Source organism: Mus pahari, chromosome 21, assembly GCF_900095145.1.
Source record: "Mus pahari chromosome 21, PAHARI_EIJ_v1.1, whole genome shotgun sequence".
NCBI lineage: Eukaryota > Metazoa > Chordata > Mammalia > Rodentia > Muridae > Mus > Mus pahari.
The window spans coordinates 37200738-37219405 of NC_034610.1; the positions used below are offsets into that span (position 1 = coordinate 37200738).

The window sequence follows — 18668 nt, forward strand, 5'->3', positions numbered from 1 at the left end:
ATAGATAGATAGATAGATAGATAGATAGATAGATAGATAGATAGATAGATGGACAGACAGACAGACAGAGAGACAGACAGACAGACAGACAGACAGACAGACAGATAGATAGATAGATAGATAGATAGATAGATGGATGGATGGATGGACAGACAGACAGAGAGACAGACAGACAGACAGACAGACAGACAGACAGATAGATAGATAGATAGATAGATAGATAGATAGATAGATAGACAGACAGACAGATAGATGAAAGTAAAACAAAAGTCTTGGAAACAGCTATTAAAGGATCAGAAGTCTTTGTACATTACAGAAGATGCTATAAATTCAAATTGGAGTGTTATGACTTTAGCATGTTGAATGTATTTCTTATGGTAATCATAAAGCTCATAGCTGTAAAATGTATATAAAAGAAAATAAGAAAGGAACTTAAATATTCAACTATAAAATTCAACAAGAGGCAAATTTTAAAAAGCAATACAGGAAATAAATTAAAAAAAAATACACCCAAAGACAAATTGCAAATGAATAGCAAAATGTAGATGGTCCCTCAGTGATTAGTTTACATGCAAATGGGGTAAATGCTTCAACCAAGATCTAGACATGATCCAGCCAGATGATCCCTATATCGGACTCATCTTAGACCTAAATAAACAAACAGGTTTGAAAAGCAAGTGACAGAAAAGAATATATTGTGAAGCCTTAAAAAGGAAGATAAATCTAACATATGCTACAAAATGCAAGACCTTGAGGACATTATACTAAGTAGAATAATCTAGTTACAACAGTAGAAATGCTTTGTGGCTGTGGTTACAACTGGAAGAGACAAGATTGTAGAGACAGTGGCTGCGAGAGACCAAGAGAAGAGATAATGCAAAGTTAATGTTTAATGGGTACACTCCTTCAGTTTCACAGAATGAAAAAGCCATACACCCAGTTACTGGAGAGGCTGAGGCAGGAAGATCCCAGGTTAGAGGACCAGATGGGTCATGGGTTATACAAGCCTAGGCTGGGTCACTGAGTGTCTCTCAAAAGAAAAAGGCAAAATAAGGCTGGCAAGATGGTTTGTCAAGTAAAAGTGCTTGCTGTTTGATCCCTGGGGCCCACATGACAGAAGGAGAGAACTGACTCTGTAAGTTGTCCTCTGGCTCCCAGAGGGGTGTCATTGGCATGGTCTAAGTAAATTCAGTTTTAAAGAAAAAAAGAGGGCAGGAGACGGATCAGTGGTAGGCCACTGGCTCAGGATGAGCAAGGACCGAGTCTCAGTCTCAGGACTGGGCAGGAGACAACAATAGAGGCCAGATGGTATGGTTGCACTTGTGGAACATGATGAATGCATTTAATATCACTGAGCTATATATTAAAACAGTTAAGATGGTAAATGTATGTAAAAATTGGGAAAAAATGAAAAAAAAATTAATAAAAAATACAAACCGTAATATGACCAAAACCAAAGAGACAAAAAACTCTAACTAGGGTCTGTAAGGCTGTGCAGATAGCTTTAAAATATCAACTCTGTTTGTTTTGTTTTGTTTTTGTTTTTGTTTTCCGTGTGTGCGGTATATGTGTATGCATTTTGTTTGTGGCATATGTGCACGTTTACACGTGTGGGTGCATACACACATGCTTATATTCATATGGAAATCCGGGGATGGTGTCAGGTGGTTCTCCGTCTTATTCCCTCTCGTGGAACCAGGAGCTAGACCAGCATCCAGAAAGCTCCAGTAGTTTTCAAACACTTTCTCCCTCGGCTCTGGGGTTATGTGCCTGGTCACTCCCAGTTTTTTACTGGGAACTGGAATGCTCAATGCTGGCGCAGCAAGCTCTCTTACCCACTGAACCATTCCCCAGGACTCTCTACTCAGGCTTCGGTCCTGTGAGAAGCCACTCAAAATAAACAGCAAACCTTCTTGGTATTACCCCGGGGGCAGAGTCTGGCTAGTACCTTCTAAACGTGTCCTACTGCCGGGAAGTGATGCCGTGGCTGTGAAATAACACATACTGTCTGAACAGTGCATGCTGGGAAGTGATATCCAAGCACAGGGCAAGAGTATTGGAACCGGAACCGGAACCGGAACCGGAACCGGAACCTGAGAACAGGACGAGGGAGATGGGGGAGCGGGGATGAAGAGAGGGAGGGGGAGGGACATCAACCAAAACAAAGTGCATACGCAAATACCATAGGGCAATTTGTTCCTTTGTAGGTTGACTTTATAAAAATGCATGTTGGGCATGTTGGGCATGTTGGGCATGTTTGTTGCGCAGCTTACTTGGGTATCTAGTACAGCCTTCTGGTTACCAGCCACGTGCCTTAGAAAGGCCATCCCCTTTGAGCCTCAGTCTCCTTTTCTGTAGGTGGCAACATTAACTACCACATAGAGGCTCAGTCGGAGGCAAAGGCCAGGATCATGATGGTGGCTTATGCTTGCTGCCACTCTGAAGAAATTACTCATTTGTGCACCTGACATGCGAATTTTCAACCCCAAGTCTTTTCTGTTTTAGCAGACTGGAGAACAAGCGCCTTGGATCCCTGCTGCTCTCTAATCAAACAGAACTTCCCACGTGGTCAGAGTGGCGCAATCAGGATAAAAAAAAATATTCCCTCTTGACAAATAAGCTTCAACCTCAAGCAAACCCACACATAGTTTTCTGCAGCGGCAGCGGCGGCGAATTTACTGACCACCAGCAGATCATCTGGGAGGATGGAGGCTCCGCTCCCATGACTTGACAACGCAAGCTCACGGTGCATGCTCTGACTTAACTTGAACTAGCCATGATGTCATTCATTCTTGGTCTCCACAGTGCTGCTCTGCTGCAGGGCACCCACAGCATTCATAACAGTTGGTTATTTGGGGGGACTTGTCTGGGCCTTACGCTACAGATAGAAAGAGAAACAACCTTTTAACCCCGGGTACCGAGCCTTAAGTAAGCTTGTATTCACCCAACCAGCAGAAGGTTAGAGTCATCATGTGAAGAAGGAGACACATACTCTGCACTTCAGTTAGCCTAGACCCTGGTCTTCTGCTGGTGCTCAAAGGCACAGTTTGGGTTTGAAGCATTCAGACGATAAGCAAGCCCTTGGGGTTGGTGGGAGTCGGGTTATTCTATCAAATCAGTTGGTGGGAGGACGGAATAAATCATTCAATGTCAGTAGGGATATGGTTATGGAATATTTTTATTTTTCTTTACACTTGAAGACGGCTTGGTTTTCTAAAGAGAAGAGAAGAAAACCAGAGATTGACAGGCAGCCTATGTTTTAGGGGTAGAAATCCAATATCTCCAGACCCTTGCTAGTCCTACAGAACAGCTGCAGACTGCACAGATGGAAACAGGACAAAGACAAAAAGCCTTCTGAGGAGCCCCTCTTAGCCTGCTGTAGCTCTCCCTCTAGGCCTATGGGAAACACAGCACAAAGACAATCTGATATTGAAGGAAACCCCTCACCACTTGGAGGATTATTGTGATAATACAAGCAGGCAGATCATCTGTCCTCAGACAGCTAAAATATTATCCTTTCGTTGTTATTTTTATTTTGTGTGTAGAGGGTATGTGTGTACATGTTCAAGTTGCTGTTAGTGTCTGCCCAAGCACGTGGAGGTCAGAGGAAGATAATGGACTATCTTTTCTACATTTTGGGTTGTGAGCCTAGCCTTTAACGGCCTAGCCATCTCTCCAACCTTGTGGGCTATCATTTTTTTTTTTTTTTTATTGTCATCCACCTTACTTTTTGAGACAGGGTCTTTCATTGAACTGGAAGCTCGCTGTTTGGACTGTCTGGCTGTGATTATAGACATGTGTGGCTATAATTGGCTTTTATGTGCTTGTGACTTGAATTCAGGGCCATTCCTTTCACAGCCAATATTCCCATTGAGTCAGCTCTCTAGCCACTCTAGTGGCTTATTTTCAGAGGCCCATATTGGTCTCCTCTGATTAAGGGCATGACAGAGTTTTTAAGTTGATTCTGTTTGAAATAGAAACACATTCTGGCCCGGCCACCAGCAGTCCTGCAAGCCAAAAACAAACCCTCCCTTCTTGTTCCATTTCTGAACAAGCTTCATTATTAGGCAAGGTCCCAGAGTGGTGGCATTGGCACTTGGGGAGCAAGCGATCTCTGCTCTGTGCTCCCAGTCACCACTAAGCTCTGGAAAACAGGGAGAGGAATGGGGGCCAAGTCACTGGTTACATTCAGGATAGCCAGCTGGCCTTTTTCACAAATAAAAACCACTTCTGTTTGCTGGTTCCCTTCACCCTCTTTGGCCCCTAATACTAATACTGGCAAGCTCCGTGGAGTGGATAGAACCATCTGTGATAATAACAGTTGCTGGTACTGCTGTTCCGGGTGGAAGAAGAGCTGAAGATAAAGACTTCTCCACACTTAGGTTGGATTCAAGCCTAAAGCGGCCAGAGTCCTTCAAAATTGCGATGTTCAAGACCAGCAAGAGGAAAGGACTTTTGGAAAGGGAAAGGACAGCCAAGGAACCTTCTGGGCCAGCCCCTTACTCCCAACAACTCCTCTAGTTATGGGGGGGGTAATGTCATTTACAGGTGAAAGTAAATCTCAAACCTTGCCTGCAAATAACCAACCATACAATGACAATGGGAAATCGAGCCCTCGCCACCAACCACGGAGTCCCAGATGTCTTGACCTTACACCTACCCCAAACTATCTCAGCTTGGAAGACTGCCTCTAACCTGCATTCACTACCTGCCCAGACCCATGCATCCCCCTTCAGGATTAGAACACTTCTAACCCAAAGTCATGTCATCTGAAACCCTCCAAAATCAGAAGCATTTTGACTACCAGCATGTCACACGTTAAAAATTCCTGCGCATTGCTTCACATGATGTATTGCAGTTGAAACACAGGTGCATAGAAAGCTTTGTATAAATTACCTTCAGTCCGTGTCTTAGGCGTACACATGCGTAAGTGTGTGTGTGTATGTATGTATGTATGTATGTACATATGTATGTATGTATGTATCTGAAATATTTCTAGTCCTAATCATTTTAGATACAGGATTTTCAGCCTGTACTATTATCTGAGTAGACTCTAATGCCCAGTTTTATTTTAGTGCCAATTATTTTCTCAGCTTCATTAATTATTCCTCATGTCATTCTCCCTCCCTCCAGGACACCTTATTAGTCTGTGTTCTTCCTGGTCTCCCTCTGTAGACCTTGGACAGTGACTGCAAAAAGTCCACTGCATGCCACCCTGTTTTGCCCTACTGAGTTCTTGTCTACCCTGCCTATGATAACACATGAAGCTACTAATAAAAAAAAAATGCAATGGAAAAGTCAATACTGCTAGGCATGGTGCCACAGTACCAGGGAAGCAGAGGCAGGCAGATTTCTGAGTTTGAAGATAGTTGGCCTGGTTTACAGAGGAAGTTTCAAGACCGCTAGAGCTATGCAGAGAGACACTGTCTCAAGAAAAAAAAAAAAAAAAAGCCAGAAGCCGTGGGAAACGGGTAGAAGGAAGGTGGGGAACACAGCTGCCTGGCTTCCCAGAAACTTTCCTGTTCCTGCTCCCAGGCTCTCAGGCTTGGCTGTTCCCAGCTTTCTGAGCATCTGTGCAACCGAGTCCTTTCATCCTTCAATCTTAACTGGCTTGAACCATAACCCCTCTACATCTGTTGCCTTTGTTGCTCCATCTTGTCAATCCCCATCAGAGACTGTGTTTCTGGTTAATGCCTCAGGCCATAAACTAGACATGTTGTATATCTCATCCCTCCCCCTTCGCCTCTACACAGCAGAACTCAACCCGCCAGGCATCATCTTGGCAACACTGTATCCACCCAGACCAGTTCCACTGAGTCATAAGTCTTCACTGGGTGGGTTAGGCTGATAAACACCACTGGATAAGCCCGGTATTAGCATAATACCACAGAGACATTCTTTTGATACTGGAGTCTTCATCCTGAGATGCTTCAAACACTTAAAAAAAAGTTGTTGTTTTTTTTCCTGTAACACCCAAAGGTGCTGCAAGCCAGAAGTAGACAACTCCCATGGAGATGAATGCTAGTGATCAACATTCTGATCCTCGTGCTTCTGAGGATGGACAGTTGAGCTCCCTGGAAGGTCCTACCCATTTTCCTCAGGCACGCAAGGACACAAAGCTCAAATCAGGAGAAGAGATATTTACCTGAGCTCTGGATACCAGTCTGGCTGCCATTTGGGTTGGATCAAAGACGCGTCGAGAGGTCTGATTTTTGCAGAAATTAATATGTCGCTGGGCAGCGGTTTCGTTAAACCTCCTCATACAGTAAGGGCATTGAATATAATCTGGATGTGAACAGACCAACAAACCCCGATTAACACTGCAAAAACAACTGTGGAATGAAACTATCTGAAATGGATTAATAGATGGTAAACTATTGTAGCACTGAACAACAAGGTCCCAGACTGTGGTCCGAGGTGGCCTAAGCCAAAAGGGCAAGGCTTAGTAAAGACATGGGGGGTGGGGGACACTCTCTAGGCATTTATTTCAACTAAGAACATCCCTTTAAAAATTTTGCATAATAGCCAGGCGTGGTGGCGCACGCCTTTAATCCCAGCACTCAGAAGGCAGAGGCAGGAGGATTTCTGAGTTCAAAGCCAGCCTGGTCTACAAAGTGAGTTCCAGGACAGCCAGAGCTATACAGAGAAACCCTGTCTCGAAAAAAAAAATTTTTTTTTGCATAATATCTTGTTTTAGATAATAGATTAATTATATTTAGGAACTTCAAAATTGCAGCTGTGTATAGAAGCTGACATCACAGCAGACTAGCTTTAATGGTAAGAATGTTTGTGGGTGACCCACAAGAAGCCCAGGGATGGTACTAGTTGAGACAGAAGGCTATTCAGAGTTATAGGGTTATAGAGAGGTATTATTCAGTTTCAAAATGTGTGTTTGGGGGGATGAGGTTGGGCTCCAATATCATAGTCATTAGCAACAATAATGTATTTTTGCGGTGGCTAGGGTTTTTTGTTATTTTTCTTCATTTACATGAGGAGGCAGATGCCATACTCGGGAAGGGACATACTGCATAAAGAGAGTAGGCGAAGAGCAGATAGGGGGTTAAAAGTTAAAGAACAAGCGGGGAAGGCTGGTGGGAAAGTAGCTTTAGAAACAGCTTCAGTTTCCCAGGCTGCTTCTAGCGATCCTAGCTCATCTGTGGTTCTGTATAGCACCTTGTCAAATTTTCTTTCATGTTTTATTATCAGATATAACTGGCTAGTGAAAGACATGGGAATCAAGGAAGAGCTAAGGTCGCCTTGGAACGTGGAGATTCTCATAAGCAAAGTTGGGTCTCTGCCTATCTTCTCTAAGCACGGAGGGATTAGGGTCAGCTTTGTTCTTGATTTAGACATCTTTAGGGGATGTGGGTGACGTCAATAGTTTCTTCCCAGAAAGGGTCTGAGCTGCATCACCCTTACACTTTAGGATGGAAGTTTACATTATCGAATAGTCAAAATTCCTACACATACAGCCGTGTCTTGAGAGAGAAGTTCTTTTATTTTTTTTAAGCCCTATTTTAAGCCCCATCTTTAAGCAGTTTGCATAGTTTTCTATTTGAAAAGAAACTTCTTCCTAAACAAATACTCCTTAAATGTAAAAATTATAAACATTTAGAGATGATCTAGTGGTCATTCTGGAAGCCAGTACTGATCATTTATTCAATGTCTACCACGGGGCATGAGATTTTTACATGAAGATGCAATGTGTCTGTAGTCAAGGAATGTATATTTGAATGCAGAAACAAAAAAATGAAAGTTTCACACAGTGATAAATGGCTTTAAAAAAAAAAAACCCAAGCACTGGACAGCATTAAGAAATAATGATGAGCTTAGTTCTAGGGCCTGTCTGACTGGTTTTAGGCCCAAGTTCTTCACTTGTTATTCGTATGAACTTGGACGAGTTGCTCAACTTACATAGGCCCCCATCTCCTCAGCACAGCCATATCGCCCATTTCATCAGGGTGTTGTGAAAGTTCCTAGATAATCCACACAAGGGTTTGGCACCACGGGAAGGGTGGGACATAGGAGAATGTTATAAATGCTGGCTCTTGCTGCATAGGAACAGGTCCAGCAAGCATATGCTTCCAACTCCTAAACAAGAGAGCCACTGCTCAGAAACTAGAATGAGCCAAGACAATTCAGAACTCACCGTGCTGTAGAAAAACAATCTAGAAATGGACATTCAGCATGGTAGCTGTTCCTTGCTTTTTCCGGGTGGGAGACCGAGTCTTAGAGCAGACACACTGATCCTATAAAACCTACTCAGGTCAGTTGAAGACAATGATTTAGCATTGGAGCCGAATTCCATTGGTCCCTCTTTTCATTTCTGCCTTTCCCTGCACTTCTAATTGCATACCACCAAGGAGGCAACGAGGTTTGAATATATTTTCCTGCCAACCAGTCTCTGAGATAATGAGGCAAACATACTTCCCAATTAGTAAGGAAGCACTAACTGCCCCGAGAACCCTAGGAGGAGCAAGAAGCCTGGGGATGGGGGTGTAGAACAGAGTAGAAGACCCTGTGGCTGAGCCCTTAGGGTTGCTGTTAGAATTTACATCCAGTCATCTGAACATGGTGTGTCACAGCTATGTTATCCTAGTCTCAGACTGAATAATCTTCTTCCATTATTAACTGTGAGCTCACAAAACTTACTGTGTCCTGTTTATCTCTATGGAAAATAATTTCGAAGCCTAGAGGACCAGTTATTGCACCACTGATGGTGAGTTCAAAAACTGGACTACAGAAGGATTCTGATAGGAAAGGTGGTTGCCAGATCTCCTGTTAAGGTAGAAGAATAAAAAGTATTCTCAACGCAAAGATTACCCTGAGATCCTTATGCAGCCTAAGGGATGCTGACCAGCACGCCAAGGACCACAGAATGATCGCAATCTTAAGTATTGTATCTCAGCACTCCTACCTACAAGGCCTTGCAATGATATGGAGATGGCAATCTTTAGCAGATGTGGTTAAGCCCGTAAGAACTAGAGTAAGTATATACAGTTCATGAAGACTGAGACCTAGAAATGGGGAATCATTCTGGTAAGTAAAAGAAAATTGCTTGCAAACTCATACTCATTAGGTCATAGTATAGATAAAACTTTCCTCGTATATGCATATAAATTCTCTAGTACATGAGCCCACGAATTCAGGTTAACACAAAGTCCTCTCCTAAAGAAAATAATCAAATTGCAATGAAAAATATGCTACTGTGAAGTATTGTTTAGTTATTATTGTTAGTAAGGAATTTAATTTTTTTAAAAAAATGTATTTTAGTACAAAAATCCAAAAGGAAGAAAATTAATAAAGTGTGTGATGAGTCTTGTGAGGGCAATTGTTTTTAGAGTAATAATAATCCTGTAATTTTAGAGCCCATTGGGTAAGGAAAGAAAACTACGAAGCACTTCTGACATGGCTCTTTACTTCGTTTAAATAACTGTAAGTCAGTCATCAGTGTGCAGCTTCTGAGGTTGAAACAAAGCTGTTTCTCATAAGAGATATGTTTTGTTCTGTGGTGATGACTCACACAGCCAAAACAGTTACCTAGCAAGTACAATGAACCGAGTTTGATGCCCCAAACCCACATAACAGTGCTGTGTGCGGTGGCATGCACTAGTGATCCCAACACTGCCTGTGAGTGTGCAGAAAGGATCCCCAGGGCTCACTGACTGCAGGTTGAATCTAATCAGTGAGCTGCTGGCCAGCTCAAAAGAGGTGGATGGTGTTCCCCAGGGCAACAGGTGAGCTTATTCTCTGGTTTGTATAACCACATGCACATCCATAAGCACACCAACACAAACACATATGCACACACAAGGTATGTTTTCTCTGATACTTTGCTATTAACCTGGTAGACATAGACCTTTGCATTAAACATATTAAGAAGATACATTATTTTAAGCTACGTTTTCATTAATATGCAGAAAAATAAAGCAGTTATTAAGATTATTTTCTGGTATAGCAGATGATTTAAGTTCTCCAAGGTATTTCCTATGTGCTTACGCTGTGGCTTGCTTTTAGACTTTTGAAGTGAACTCTCTGGAAGATTAATTTACATAATAAAATGCATTTGTCTTAAGTGGGGAGTCGGTGCATCTTGACAAATGCACGCATTTGCGTAACCACCCCAATTAAAGTAGAGAACATTAACCCCTGATTTTTTTTTCTCATGCCACATTCCAGACACAATCCTCCAAATGTTGCCCCAGTCAAATATCAGGGACCTGTTTTCCTGTTGCCATAGACAAGTCTTACTTGCTCTGTAATTTCCGTAATAGAGAATCCATCTTGCTCGTGTCCAGTGGTTCTGTTGAATAGAGTCATTTGTACTACTTCACAGCTCATTTTCCTTCCTGCCGGTTGATGGACATTTTCAGTTGTTCCCTGGTTTATGTTCCATAAGTAAATGTGACTATCAGACTATTTTATGGGTAGATTTTAATCCTTTGCATAAATGTCTGGAAGTAGGATTGCTATATAGGTTCACATATGCTTAAGGAAACAGAACAAAGGGACTGCCTTATTTTAGCTTTTCATCAGTGGTATATGTGATGTTTGGGCATTACATATTCCAAACAAAGGTCAATGTTGTCGGAGTTCAATTTTGGTCATACGTGTTGAACGTTGTGCTGTCGACGTGACACAACCTAGGAACATCTGAGAAGATGAACCTTCAAATGAGAAAATGCCTCTAGCAGATTGCCCTGTAGACAAGACTTTGGGTCTCTTTTTATAAATTCATGATTGATGTGGGAGGACTCGGATCACTCTGGGCGATGCCACTTCTATACAGGGGGTCCTGGGTTGTATTAAAAAAAAAAAAAAAACCCACACCAAGCAACTAAACAAACGAAACCAATCTGAGTCCTCCACAGGGATTAGCTGCGGTTCTGATTCAGTTCCTGCCTCGGTTCCTGTCTTGAGTTCCTGTCCTGACTTCATCCAACAGTGATAGACTGTAATTGGAATGTGTAAACCCAGTAAACCCTTTCCTCCTTAATATGGTCCTGGTCAGTAGTGTTGTTGTTGTTGTTTTCAGCAATAGAATATAAAATAGAACAGAAACTCATACAAGAGACTGGGCCACTGCTTTGTCAGACCTAATGGTGGTGTTTGGGGAAGGACTGTGGAATGTTTGGAACATTGAGCGGGAAAACCCATTGAGTGTTCAAAGTTTAATGGGCTGTTTGTTCTGCGGGAGCTTGAAAGATAAGGGCGTTTTGAGACATGCAGACAACGGAGGCCTGGCTTATGAAATTTCAGAGGGAAGCAAAGACTATCGGAAATATAGATATGGTATGTTTGAATTAAGAATCTGGGGTTTCTAGCCCTTGGGGGCTAAAGAATAATCTATGATTAGCAAGAGACCAGAACCACTGAAATGATACAGTTACTTTACTGGGACAATTGATACTGAGACTGACATCATCTTCTGGGAAGTATTTTTCTCAGGGTCAGTACACAGAAGCTGTGGTCCAGAGAGGACTAAACTGTATCTCAAGTTGGCAGCTGAGCTTGGTAATGTGTAAGAGTCTCCTACATGGAACTTATTTTGGAAACTGCAGGGTTAAGGTTGTCATGGACAGAAGTTGAGGCTTGGCTCTGAGAGCCCAGGAGAAGCCATTGGTTGAGAAGGTACAGCCTCAGTTACAGTGGAGACCCCAATGTACTGCACATGGCAGGGCTCTGGGAGTTCCACAAAAGACAGTGGGAGGTGTGGCATGGAGCCTGTCCATCCGAACACAGTGTTTGTGTTCACAGTGGGACTGCTTACTCCCTTTGGAGCCCAGAAGATCAGGAGCAAGGTCTAGATGTTAGGCTGTGAAGTTTGAAAGTTAGACTTGTTTTGCTTGAGTCGGATCCTGTTCCTGTCCTGCTTCTTCCCTCTTGGAATTATAAAGTATGTAACTTATTTTTTTGGGATTTTACAGGAGTCCACAGTTGCAAGACTTTGGATAACTTTAGAAGCCTGAACTTATAAGGTTATATACTATGCTTCATATTGTGACATAAACATAAGATCTTAGAATAAGCAACAAAGTCAAGATTATGGCTTAATAATAATGCATTTTTGTGTCACATTGACAAGAGTCAATTTTGCTGTTCTTGTTTTTGTTCTTTTTGCCTTTCTTTCTTTCTTTCTTTCTTTCTTTCTTTCTTTCTTTCTTTCTTTCTTTCTTTCTTTCTTTCTTTTTTTGCCAACTTGATATAAGCTAGGGGATATCAAGGAAGAGGAGAAACGTAATTGTGAAAAAAAATGTCTCTATCAGATTGGCCTATAGGCAAATCTATGGGGGCATTTTCTTGGTGAATGTGGGATTAATATGGGAGGGCCCAGCCTAGTGCGGGTGGACCCACCCCTATGTAGTCCTGGGTTGTATTTTTTTTTTTTTTTTTTTAGTTTTTCGAGACAGGGTGTCTCTGTGTAGCCCTGGCTGTCCTGGAACTCACTCTGTAGACCAGGCTGGCCTCGAACTCAGAAATCCGCCTGCCTCTGCCTCCCAAGTGCTGGGATTAAAGGCGTGCGCCACCACGCCCCGCTCTGGGTTGCATTTTTAAAGAGCAGGCTGAGTGAGCCCTGGGGAACAGACCAGTAAGCAGGTTCTTTATGGGTCCTGCTTCAGCCCTGGCTCTAGCTTCCTGCTTCAGCCCTGGCTCTGGCTTCCCTCAGCGATGAAATGTAACCTGTAAGATGTAATAATATCCCATCCTTCTCGAGTTTCCTTCCGTCATCATGTTTATCACGGCAACAGAAAGCAAACTAGAAGAATAAGTCGTGGCACTTATTCGTTGTGGCCTTATTTTGGACAGTGAAAATAAGGTTAAGTTGTTTTTTTTTTTTTCACGTGCTTGCCATGTTGGTGGCATATCTCGATACTTCTCTTGGCCTTTACTGGTGAATTATAAGTGCTCTTTATACAGTCTTAGCATGAGCCCACGGAGAAGCAATGGCGTAAGCCTTTGAGATAGGCTCTGGCTTTGAAGCTTAGGTCTTAACTTGGAATCCACTTGCCCGAGGGTTGAGATTGCATGCATGTGTCACCACGTTAAACAGCTTTCGACTTTATTAATCTTTGTTGACCAAGATTTATTTACTTTTTTCTCCAATTTTAGTAGTTACCATGCGTAGGTCAATGGTCTGTTTTGAATTGCTTTGTTTTGTTTTTTTAAAAGATTTATTTATTTATTTTAAGTACATGAATACACTGTAGATGTGAGCCTTCATGTGGTTGTTTGGGAATTGAATTTAGGTCCTCTGCAAGCTCCGGTAAACCCCTGCTTGCTCTAGTCAGCTCCACTCACTCTGGCCCAAAGATTTATTGATTATTATAAATAAGTACACTGTAGCTATCTTCAGACAGCACCAGAAGAGGACTTCAGATCTCATTACAGGTAGTTGTGAGCCACCATTGTGGTGGCTGGGATTTGAACTCAGGATCGTCGGAAGAGCAGTCAGTGCTCTTACTGACTGAGCCATCTCACAAGTCCTGGATTAACTGTTATATGAAGCATAAGAATTTATTTTTTTTTTCAAATAGATGCCCAAGTTTTCCCAGCCATATTTGTTGATAAGACTTCTGTTTCTGTGATAAAACACCATGACCAAAAAGTAAGTTGGGTAGGAAAGGGCTTATCTGGTTTATACTTCCATATCAATGTTCATTATCAAAGGCAATCAGGCAAGAACTCAAACAAGGTAGGAACCTGGAGGCAGGAGCCGATGTAGAGGCCATGGAAGAGAGCTGCTTACTGGCCTGCTCCTTACACCTTGCTTAGTCTGATTTCTTATAAAACCTGGAACTACCAGCTCAGGGGTGGCCTTCCCACACCAATCCTTAATTAAGAAAATGCACTACAAGGGGAGCGTCAGGACCCACAGCCTTAATCCCAGCAGAGGCAGGCAAGTTTGAGGCCAGCCTGGTCTACAGAATGAGTTTCAGGACAACTAAAGCTACACAGTGAGACCCTGTCTCAAGCAAAAACAGACAAACAAACAAAATGCACGACAATTTTGCGTCTTAGGGAAGCATTTTAATCAATTGATGGTCCTTTCTCTTGGATGACCTCAGCTCAGAACATGCCTTAAGAGAAAAGCAACCTGGCTTAGGGGTGGTTCTACAGCCAGAGTTCGTTTTCTACTCAACCCCGTACTGGTCTTCTAGCATCATATTGCCACAACTGCTGCATTCGCCGCGAGTCTTGACACCAAGAGAGTCTCTGTTTTATAAGTTTCCTCCCCAACTGGTTTGTCTGTTCCAGAGCCTTTCAATTTGCACATGTTTTCAGAGTTAGCTGGTCGACGCCTACTTAGCGAGGAGGAGTTGCAGCTATTTTTATTGGAATTAAATTGAAACCATAGAGAAATGTGGGTAGAGCTGACATCACAACACACTACCGAGTCTCTGAAGCCATGGAAATGGTAAGTCTGTCTACTAATTTGGTCCTCTCTAATTCCTCGAAGGAGTACACCAGTTTTTCATTTTACACTTCTGCACCATATTTTGCCAACTCTATCCCCAGTGTTTACTATTTTCATGTTACCATACATGTTATTTTTTTATTTCGTATTTAATTGCTTCTGCTTAGTCCACAGAAGTACAGAACGTACTGAATTTGTTTTAATTCCAGCAGCATCCAGAGCTGTCTGTGTTTCCTCCCCAGTGATTGCACTTTGTGAGTCAGAGATCTCTCCTGCCTCAGTGCAACCTTCAGGTCAGATATCATATATGTGTGTATATATCATTATATATTTGATGGCACTGGGCACTGCTCACGTCCTGTTTAACAGAAGGGGACAGAATGGATAGTCTTGCCTTTTCCCCTCTGAGCTTAGTAGGAAAGTGTTCGGTTCGTCACAGTTGGTTGTGAATAGAAATAGAAAAATTTCCAAAGATTGCCTTTATGGGGACAATTATCTATTTTCCCATGGCTGAGAGAGTGCCTGCTGTTTTTTTTTTTTTAAACACGTACAGTGTTTTGTCAGTCACTTTTTACTCTTTTGAGATAATCAAACGCCTTTTAAATATCTTATTATTATAATAAATTGCACTTTTAATTTTTCCTTGTATTTAATTTGGGTTTAGCTTGCTCTCATTTTAGCTTTAAAGGAAAAACTTTATCACCAGATAAGTGGAGTCCCTGTAAGTCGGATGTTTCCCTTATCATCCCCTTAAAATACTTTCCAATCCAACGTGCAATTTGTTCTTAGATTCACAAGCTATTTAGAAATCACTTGATATTTCCAAATACCTGGACATTTTCCAGATATATTTTTTTCGTTAATTTCTAATTTGACTTTATTGTGGCCAGAACGAAAATATATTTGGTATGATTTCAATCTTTTTAAGTACTGAAGCCGACAGCACTTCCCTGAATATAGTGTTCCTGTGTACTTGAAAGCAGTGCCTAATCTGTTCTTCCCATGTGTCCTCTCTGGCAGTTATCGATGTCAGGGAGGTCAGATTGGCCGCGACTGCTGCTTGGGTTTTCTGCAGCTCTACTGGTTTTCCTGTAGGTCAGTCTATGGGTTGTTACGGTAGGAATGACAGTGTCTGAATAGAATAGAAGGGTTCATTTACCTCCTTCCAATTTAGCCAGGTTTTGTTTCACGTTCTTGGGAGCACTAAGAACACGCATGTAGGTCTTCTTAACGCATGTGTCTTTGAGTCACTGTCCCTGTTAACACTTGCCCTGAAGTTTGCTTTGCCTGATCTTAAGCAGATATGCCAGGTCTACCAGAATGGCTCACACCTTTCCCCATGCTCTTAGTTTTTGTCCTTAAAGTCTGTTTCTCTTGAGAAGTTCACCATTGGCCCTTGCTTTATTACCCAGGTGCACAGTGTCTGTCTTCCATCTGGTGACAGTGTCTGTCTTTCATCTGCCGTAGTAGGCCATTTATATGCAATTGCTCAATCCAGGTCTCGTTATATATCTCTCTTCCATTTTTTCTTTTTATTTTATTGGGTATTTTCTTTATTTACATTTTAGATGTTGTCCCCTTTCCCAGTCCCCCCATCCCACGGACCCCAGAAACTCCCTATCCCATCCCCCTTCCCCTGCTTCTATGAGGATGTTCCCCCACCCACTCCTGCTTCCCTGCCTTGGCATTCCCTAACAATGGGGCATGGAGCCTTCACAAGACCAAGGGCCTCTCCTCCCACTAATGCCCAACAAGGTCTTCCTCTGCTACATATATGGCTAGAGCCATGGGTGCTCTTTAGTTGGTGGTTTAGTCCCTGAGAGATGTGAGGGGGTCTGGTTGGTTGATATTATTGTTCTTGCTATGGGGTTGCAAACCCCTTCAGCTCCTTCAGTCCTTTCTCTAACTCCTCCATTGGGGACCCCATGCTCAGTCCAATGGTTGGCTGTGAGCCTCTGTATTTGTCAGGCTCGGCAGAGCCACTCAGGAGACAGATATATCAGGCTCCTGTCAGCATATACTTCTTGGCATCCACAATAGTGTCTGGGTTTGGTAACTGTATATGGGATGGATCCCCAAATAGGGCAGTCTCTGGATGGCCTTTCCTTCAGTCTCTGTTCCACACTTTGTCTCCATACTTCTTCTCATGAGTATTTTGTTCCCCCTTCTAAGAAGGACAGAAACATCCACACTTGGGTCTTCCTTCTTCTTGGGCTTCATGTGGTCTGTGAATTGTATCTTGGGTACTGTGAGCTTTTGGAGTAATATCCACTTATCAGTGAGTACTTACTGTGTGTGTTCTTTTGTGACTGGGTTACCTCACTCAGGATGATATTTGCTAGTTTCATCCATTTGCCTAAGAATTTCATGAAGTCTTTGTTTTTAATAGTTAAGTAGTACTCCATTCTGTAAATATACCACATTTTCTGTATCCATTCCTTTGTTGAAGGACATCTGGGTTCTATCCAGCTTCTGTCTATTATAAATAAGGCTGCTATGAACATAGTGGAGCATGTGTCCTTGTTATATGTTGGAACACCTTTTGGGAATGTGCCTAGAAGTGGTATTGCTGGGTCCTCAGGTAGTACTATGTCCAATTTTCTGAGGAACCACCAGACTGATTTCCAGAGTGGTTGTACCAGCTTGCAATCCCACCAGGAATGGAGGAGTGTTCCTCTTTCTCCACATCCTCGCCAGCATCTGTGGTCTCCTGAGGTTTTGATCTTAGCCATTCTGACACCTGACATAGTCTTACTAGGTGTGGTGGTTGGATTACGCTTGGCCCATGGGAAGTTGCACTGTTAGGAGGTGTGGCCTTGTTGGAGTAAGTGTGGCATTTTTGGAGGAAGAGCATCACAATGGGGGCAGGTTTTGAGGTCCTATGCTCAAGCTCTGCCCAGTATGAAAGAGAGTCTCTTCCTAGCTGCCTGCAGAAGACAGAGTCCCCTTTTGACTACCTTCATGTCAAGATGTAGAACTCTCAGCTCCTTCTCCAGCACCACATCTCTGTGCATGCTGCCATGTTTGCCTCAATATTTAGAGATCCTATAGCAACCTCCAGTGTATTTTCACACGATATTATATCTATTCTTGTGTAAAAACCTGAAAAACATATCTGTGCTCCTCATTCAACTTTGTGCCATTATTTCCTACATCTCGCTTCACATGTCGAAATCCTACCAAGAAAGCCATTACTTTTGCTTGAAACAGTGGCATAACAACACAGTGGTGGCACTGCACTCAACAGAGACAAGATAAGGACACCCATGTTTGCTTCCTGACAGAATTTACCCATACAAGGGAAATAAAAGACATACAAGCAGAGAGGGGAGAGTAACATTATCTGTTTACAGATGACATATGTACAGGATGCTAATGATTCCACAGAAGACGCGCTAGAGCTAAAAAATAAGGCCCGCAAAGTCACAGTATACATATGTGATATACCAAAACTATGCTGCATTTTTATATTCCCACAATGAAAAAAAACGAAGCTAAAAACATCCATTTTCTATACTGTCAGAAAGGATAAAAAATGAATAAATTTAAATGAGAAAGCAAAAGATTTATACATTGAAAAATGGTAAAAAAGAAATGGGAGAAAACATGGATAAATATAAAGCCAATTTTTTTTGAGTGTGGGTCCATGTACTGGAAAACAATATTGTTAAAATGATAACACTAACCAAAGTCATCTATGGCTTAGTAAATTCCCTGTTAAAATTCCAAAGCAGTGTTCAAAAGTTATTTATTTTTTATGTGTGTGTGTGCTTGCATGTGTGTGTGTGTGTGTGTGTGTGTGTGTTGGTTTGAATAAGAATGGCCACTATAGACTCAGATATTTGAATGCATGGTTTCCTGTTGGTGGAACTGTTTGGGAAGGATTTGGAGGTATGGCCTTGTTAGAGGATGTGTGTCACCTGGGGGTGGTTTGTGAGGTTTCAAAAGCTCTTGCTGTTCTAAATTAGCTTTCTTTGCCTCATGGTTGTGTGTTAAGATGTTAGCTCTCAGCTATTATTCCTGTGCCTGCTTAATTACTACTGTCCTTCTCCCTCCCTGTCTTGATGGTCATCGACTCTTAACTCTGAAACTGTAAGCACCAATATTCCCTTTCTTCCTTAAATTGCCTTGGTCTTATTGCAGCAATGGAAAAGTAACAAAGGCAGCCTGCTTGTCTGTGTGTGCACCATGTGAGTGCAGGAGGAGCCTGCGGAGGTAGACAAAGGTATCTGCAACTGGAGAGGGTTATGAG

General features: G+C 42.3%; 1 protein-coding gene across 1 annotated transcript in view; it reads right to left on the bottom strand.

Annotated features, from left to right (window-relative positions):
* Positions 1-2782: 2782 nt before the first annotated feature.
* The window catches only part of Zc2hc1b (zinc finger C2HC-type containing 1B), a 28940-nt gene continuing 13054 nt past the window's right edge, over positions 2783-18668 (bottom strand). Inside the window, 2 exon segments of the mRNA XM_021221114.1 lie at positions 2783-2878; positions 6146-6285. Coding sequence (XP_021076773.1) covers positions 2783-2878; positions 6146-6285 — 236 coding nt within the window.